Genomic DNA, 7,646 nt, shown 5'->3' on the forward strand with positions numbered 1-7,646 from the left:
ACTAGACCAGGATTGAGCCTGCAACCAAGGTACCTACATGCCCTTGATTGGGAATCAAACCCGTGACCTTCTGGTCCTCAACGCTCTAACCACTGAGCAACTGTCTAGGGTTGTTTCTTTTTAACCATCTATACTAATAAAAAGGTAATATGCTAATTAGACCGACGTCCTTCCAGACAAAGCCATGGTGGCAGGGCTGAGACAGAGGCGGTTAGGGGCGATCAGGCCAGGTGGGGAGGGGAGGGCAGTTGGGAGCGAGCAGGCCAGCAGGGGGGGCAGTTGGGGGCGAGCAGGCTGGTGGGGGGGCAGTTGGGGGCAAGAAGGCCGACAGGGGGGCAGGCCAGCAGGCAGCGTGATTAGGGGCCATCAGGCAGGCAGGCAGGTGAGCTGTTAGGAGCCAGAGGGGCCGGATTGTGAGAGGGATGTCTGACTGCCTGTTTAGGCCAGATCCCTGTGGACTAAACCGGCAGTCGGACATCCCCTGAGGGGTCCCAGATTGGAGAGGGTGCAGGCTGGGCTGAGGGACCACCCTCCCCCATGCACAAATTTCATGCACCAGGCCACTAGTATAGGTATAAATGGCCTCAGGTCAGCTAACATCAAAGTTTGCTACCAAAGGGGTTTGCCACAAAACTTTTGGTTTTCAGAGGTTTTGGTGTTTCTGAATTATATAGGTAAGGGATTGTGGACCTACTTTATATCTCCTTTTTTTTTTTTTTTTTTTTTTTTGCATTCTAATCCTAGATTTATTCAACACAATTCTTTTACTCTACACAACAAAGTATAAACACTTTATCTAAAATGCTACAAAGTTACAAAAAAATTCAAAACAGAAAATTCATAGTACTGACTGTACAATAATAGCTGAAAAAGAAATGTACACATTGTCAAGGTAACCCCAAAAACCACCACGAAGGGGGAGAAGGTCTGTGATGACCTTGCAGAGCTCTCAATTTGCTCACCAATTTTAGAGAAAAAGGAGATGTGCCATATGGATGTATGTACATGAGTACATGTGAAAACAACCATTTACAGCAGCTAACATGGGATGTTTCTCTAGAGGTCAGAACTCAAGCAGGGGAGCACAGCCAGGTTAATAGGAACAGCAGCTGCACAAAAGCATGCCCTTTCCTGAAGGATCCTCAGGCTACTAGACAGGCCCTAGGTCATCTATGGAATGGAAACATGTGCTCCCAGGCGGGGCGGCACTGCCACCTGGAACCCTGCTCTGTTCCTGTTGACTCTGCCACTAAACTGACTCTCAGAGACTGGAAACGTGGGAACTTTATAGCCATGAAACTGGAGAGCATCTTCATAGGCACAACCCCAAATCAACAACACTTCTGTAGCCAAACTTGGCCTTCAGAGGAAACGTCTCAATGCTCCTTTGGAAGCCTGCCCCTGAGTGAGGATTTGTTTCCTACTGACTGTCCTTCAGCTAGAAAAGTGACAGAACTGAGTTGGATGGGATATAAGTTTTGGGGCAGAGCTTCGGTGGCTTGCTTATCGGGAGGAATTGGAGCTGGAGCGGCTTCTGTGGCGGCGGCGGCCGGGGGAGCGGGATCGCAGACGCACGGGGGACCTGCGCCGCGGGGAGCGTGACCTTTTCCTCATTCGTGGGGGTGACCGACGCCACATGGGAGGTGGTGGTAGCATTCTCCTGAGAGGGCTGAATCGCCTGGGGGGTGGCCTAGGGCCAGGGGGCCAGCACAGCAGTGGCGGTGATTTCCTGGCCATCAATTTGTCCTCCATCCATGTGCTTCAGCGCCTTCTCCGCTTCATCTGGATTCTCAAACTCCACGTATGCATAGCCTTTAGATAGATGGGGGTGCATCCTTTCTACAGGCATGTCAATCATTTTAATTTTCCCATAGGTAGAGAATATCTCCATGATGTGACCCTTGGTCACATTCCTGGTGAGCCTACCAATGTGTACTTTGGTGGGTTTAGGGGAAGGGCTCCGCCTTTTCCTTTCCTTTTCATCTCTTTTGGGTGGTTTGGATTTGGAGCGGGACCGCCGCCTGTTATCATGTCTGCGCCGAGAAGGACTCGGAGAGCCGGAGGAGCTGCTGGAACTGGAGCTTCGGGATGTGCTGGAACTTCCTGAGCGGCTTGATGCTGATGAAGAGCTAGAGCCACTGCTTGAGCCAGTGCTAGTACTGGAGCCAGAGCTGGAGGTAGAGCTGGACCGAGGCCTGGTGCTGCTGCTACCGCTGGAAGCGCTGCGCCTCTTTCGAGTTTATCCCTGCCACGATCCTTCTCACTTGACTCCTTAGTGGCCCCTTTATCTTTAGAGCGATCCTTGGACTTCTCATCAGAACGGTCTTTGCGTTTGGCAGGAGAAGGAGCCCTAGTGCTGGACTTTTTATTATTTTCTTTGACTCCTAGCAAGCTCTTCTTTTTCACTCCTGATAAATCCATTCTCCCCTTCTGAGGTGTTCAAAGCAGCAATGGCGGCCTCACTTATCTGAACTCTCACTTCTAACTTGAGTCAGAGAAACGATCCGATCCCTAATCGATTGCAATTTACGCCAAAGCGCAGCATCTTCCCGCCACCGCGACTTCGTCCCGCTCTCCTCAGCCGCTGAGGTCGGCCTCCTTTTTTTTTTTTTTAATATACATTTTTTAATTGATTTCAGAGAGGAATGATGAGAATCACTGATCAGCTGCCCCCTGCACACCCCACACTGGGGATCAAGCATGTAACCCAGACATGTGCCCTGACAGGGAATCAAACTGTGACCTCCTGGTTCATAGGTCAATGCTCAACCACTGACCCACACCAGCCAGGCTATATCTCCATTTTATGACTGAAGAAACTAAGGCACAGATGGCTCAAGTCATTTGCCCAAGATCAGCTAGAAAGTGATGGAGTGGGGATTTAAATCCTGTGAAGCTGTTCCTGAAGTCCTGTTACTAACAAACTAGAGGCCCAATGCATGAAACTCGCGCATGGGGCTTGGCTCTCCCAGCCCTGGCTTCGTCCAGAAGGTCGTTTGGCCGTCCGGTCTAATTAACATATTATGCTGTTATTATTATAGATCTTATACTTAACATAATTGTAAGATTTTTAATTAATTTTTGAGAGAGGAAGGGCGAGAGAGTCATTGATGTGAGAACAAAGCATCTATCAGCTGCCTCCTGCACACCCTCTTCTGGGGATCCAGCAGGGACCCAGGCATAAGCCCTGACTAGGAATCCAACCGGCAACCTTTCTGTGCAGTGGATGGCTCCCAACACACTATTTCTTTAAGCCTCACAACAACTTTGAATTAGGGTGAACTGTATGAAATTGTCAATATCTAACCTTTTTTGAAGTATAAAAATCCTATTTCATTTGGTTCAACTTAATATGATAGTCTTGTAATGTACAAAATAAGGTGCAAACTGCCATTCTCTGGAGCATTTTCTTAATCCATTGAGATTTTGCTTCCTGGAAATTGTTTGACTCAAATAAACTCATAAAAATTCTTACAGGCCCTAGCCGGTTTGGTTCAGTGGATAGAGCTCGGCCTGCGGACTGAAGGGTCCTGGGTTTGATTCCGGTCAAGGGCACATGCCTTGTGGGCTCGGTCCCTAGTGGTTCTCTCTCATCATTGATGTTTCTGTCTCTCCCTTCTCCCTTCCTCTCTAAAATCAGTAAAAATATATTTAAAAAAAAAAAATTCCTGCCGAAACCGGTTTGGCTCAGTGGATAGAGCGTCAGCCTGCGGACTGAAGGGTCCCAGGTTCGATTCCGGTCAAGAGCATGTACCTGGGTTGCGGGCACATCCCCAGTAGGGGGTGTGCAGGAGGTGGCTGATCGATGTTTCTCTCTCATCGATGTTTCTAACTCTCTATCACTCTCCCTTCCTCTCTGTAAAAAATCAATAAAATATATTTTAAAAAAAGAAATGTTTAAAAAAAAATTCCTACAGGTTTGGACATTTCTTAAGTTGAAAGATGCTGCCCACGAATTTTATTAAAGAGTTAGACAAGAAGTTATGTATCTTAGAATCATCTGATAATGCAGAAAATAAAATGGAATAAAAATTGCTAAGAGAGTCACTTAAAGGCCCTGGCCAATGTGGCTCAGTTGGTTGAAGCTTCCTCTTGTACTGGCGGATTCAATTCCCAGTCAGGGCACATACCAGTACTCAGGTTGCAGGTCCCAGGTGGGGCACATGCTGGAGGCAACCAATCAATGTGTCTCACATAGATATTTCTCTCTCCCCACCCCCTCCTTCCCTTCCACTCTCTCTAAAAATAATATTAATCGACAAACATGTAAATTGGTTGTACCTCCGCTACACCCACAGCCAATCAGGAGTGAGTATGCAAATTAACCTGACAAAGATGGCAGGATAATTTGCATACGCAGGCACGGAATGGCGGGGTGGGACGCCTGCTCTGACAGGGAGGAGGAGTGCGGAGGGAGCTACAGGAGTGGTGCTCCAGCCGGGAGCGAGGACTTGCAGGCTCCTGGTGGTCGGGAGTGAACCCAGGGGAAGGAAGGCCTATTCTTGCACGAATCTTCGTGCAACAGGCCTCTAGTATAAAATAAAATCAATTTTTAAAAATCTTTAAGAGAGTCACTTAAAATAGGAAGCTATTAGGGGCCTAGGCACACCTTGAGCCTCAGTTCTCAGAGCCACGATTAACTTGCTAAACTCGACTCCATAAACATCCTGGAGCCATAAACATCCTGGCACAACAACTGTTCATGGACATATGTGGACTTTATTTTCTTTCTTGCAGTTGCAGCCCCCCTCTATTTGCATATTGGCCTGCAATCCTTCATTTATTTGGAAGAATTACATTTTGTGGGTTTTGGCTTTATATACCCTGCCTTTCTTTGTCCTCTCCAGAACGCAGATTAGGTTGCTCAAATACTAGTAAATGCCAATCTTTTTGCTCAAATAAATGCCTTTTGTTCTTTATTATAGCCTGAACCTCTGCTCTGATAAGGCTCAAACACACAATCCCTTAATAGGCAAGATCACCCAGCCAACTCCAGAGGTATATACTGTGTATAGATATAAACAGCACCCAAATAAAAATGAACAGAACAAGATACTTATTCAGAGCTTGCCACAGCAAGAAAGTCAGCTACTATCACTTGCATTTGGCAGAGACTCGAAGGCAGGCAGAGAGCAGGAAAGTTTCCTAGTGAACACAGAGAAGGCTTCAGATGTGCCCTAATTGGAGGTAGTTGGCATGGCTGCAGGTGGGCTAACTAAAAGGGGAGTATGCTCTGTGACTGGTTTGGGAACAAAATATAAAGAAGCTGACCAGTCATTGACGAGTGATTCCTGGACTGGTTGCACAGAGGTGGTTCGGCTTCAGCCTGCAGCAACTAGCTCAGGAAGTCAGCCATATCTGTAGCAACCGGTCTAGGGAGCCAAACAACAACCCCTGTGGCAATGCCTTTGAGTCACTGCCAAACACAAATGATGGTCGCTGACTCCCTTGCTGTAGCATGCTTTGAAGAAACAGCCTTTGCTTGTTCCCATTGGGGTGGTCTTAACTATTTCCACATGTCTGAGTGAAGAGCCTCCCAGGCAGAGAAAACAACTCCTAAGTGTAGAGGAAACATCCTGAGTTTGGGAACTGCAAAAAGGCCCAAATAGCTGAAAGACAATGAGCCGGGGGAGCAGCAGGACATGAATTGAGGGAAGAAAGTCAAGGGCAGCTCATCCAAGTCCTTACGGGACTTTTAGCTTTGACTCCGAGTAAACTGGGGAGCCGGTGCAAGTTTTGAGCAGATGTGTGACCTAATCTGACGCGGACTGCTGTGTTGAGAATAGGCTGCAGTATAATAAACAGTGACCTAATTCAGCTGTGTTGTTCTCTACATAAAAAAAAAAAAGAGTGTGGAAATAGGGAGAATATGGTCTCCATAAAGTCTGGAGGGAAAGGAGCCAGAAGAGCAGGAGTTAGTAGTATTTATATCCAAAAGTCTGGACACACTTACTCTGGGATGACTCATGAGTTGGGAGGGTGAAACATCTCTCAAGAGTTAACAGTGTGTGATCTGCACCTGTGCTCCCCAAGCTCATGTGACACCTCCTTCAACTGAGTTCTTAGCTGTGCCAGGCACTGATGTGGGCACAGGGGAGAGAGCCATGAGCCAGACAGACACACCCAGAGAAGATGGAGACTGCTGAGAAACAAGCAGTTACAGCTTGGCAGTCGCAGCGAGCTCATAGATTATGTTAGCTTACTTTGATAAGGATTTAGGATAGTACTATGGTTCCCAAACTGAGCACCAAGGCACCCCAGTGAACAAGAGTAAATTCACAGGGACACCTTCGAGTACAGTATATTTAAATCTCAAGGGAAACTCCTTGACATTTGTGAGGCACTGCAGAAAACTACTGACTTCATGTAGTTGACCATTGCTTTTGATGACATTGTTGGGGAGGAAAAAAAAACATGTCTTCTCCCCTCTTGGGTTCAGTTTGGGGAATCTGCAAATTAAACTGACAAAAGAAAATAAAGTTTATTTTTGAATGTAACACCAATACATGCAGGAATGCTCAGTGATGAGTAACTCAAAGAGGTGGCTAGAATTCGGGGCTTATTACAGGAAAGAGAGGGGAAGGAAAGGCTTCTATAGGAAGGACAAATATAAGGTGTCCCCCCAAAAATGTATACATACACTTCGAATAATTATAAAGACTTTATTAAAATACATTTCATTTTCAAAATTGAGCTATTAACTGTTAAAGAGTATCTATAGAGAGAGAGCATTGGTTGGCCTGCGGACTAAAGGGTCCTATGTTCGATTTTGACCCACATGCCCGGGTTGTGGGCTCGATCCCCAGTAGGGGGCATGCAGGAGGCAGCCGATCAATGATTCTCTCTTATGATTGATGTTTCCGTCTCTCCTCCCTTCCTCTCTGAAATCAATAAGATAGATAGATAGATAGGTAGATTAAAAAGAGTATATACATTTTGGTGGGGGGACACCTTGTAGGTTTCATTTTTTTTAAAAAAGTTTTTTTGATCTTTTTTTTGTCAAATATGGTATATTTTTATTTATTTCTTATTTTTTTATTTATTAGTTTTTTAAATAAATCTTTATTCAGATTATTACAATTATTTCTCCTTTTCTCCCCCATAGCTCCCCTCCACCCATTTCCCACCCCACCTTCTGCCCTTACCTCCCCCCAACTGTCCTCATCCATAGGTGTATGATTTTTGTCCAGTCTCTTCATGAACCCCCCATACCCCTTTCCCCCTGAGAATGATCAGTCCACTCCCTTTCTATGCCCCTGATTCTATTATATTCACCAGATTATTCTGTTCCTCAGGTTTTTAATTCACTTGATTTTTAGGTTCGCTTGTTGATAGATATGTATTTGTTGTTCATAATTTTTCTCTTTACTTTTTTCTTCTTCCTCTTCTTTAAGAATACCTTTCAGCGCCGAAACCAGTTTGGCTCAGTGGATAGAGCGTCGGCCTGCGGACTGAAGGGTCCCGGGTTCGATTCCGGTCAAGGGCATGTACCTTGGTTGCGGGCACATCCCCAGTGGGAGGTGTGCAGGAGGCAGCTGATCGATGTTTCTCTCTCATCGATGTTTCTAGCTCTCTATCCCTCTCCCTTCCTCTCTGTAAAATATCAATAAAAATATATATATATTAAAAAAAAAAAAAAAAAAGAA

At 45.9% G+C, this 7,646-nt stretch overlaps 1 protein-coding gene across 1 annotated transcript; it reads right to left on the reverse strand.

Annotated features, from left to right (window-relative positions):
• Window positions 1–1,301: 1,301 nt before the first annotated feature.
• On the reverse strand, window positions 1,302–2,491 carry LOC308256024 (RNA-binding protein with serine-rich domain 1-like). Its single transcript, XM_080683930.1, is given in 3 exon segments — window positions 1,302–1,695; window positions 1,697–2,241; window positions 2,244–2,491. Coding segments are annotated over 3 exon segments (915 nt in total). The 5' UTR covers window positions 2,422–2,491; the 3' UTR covers window positions 1,302–1,503.
• Window positions 2,492–7,646: the final 5,155 nt, after the last annotated feature.

This window comes from Plecotus auritus (genome assembly GCF_963455305.1).
Source record: "Plecotus auritus genome assembly, chromosome: 8".
Classification (NCBI taxonomy): domain Eukaryota; kingdom Metazoa; phylum Chordata; class Mammalia; order Chiroptera; family Vespertilionidae; genus Plecotus; species Plecotus auritus.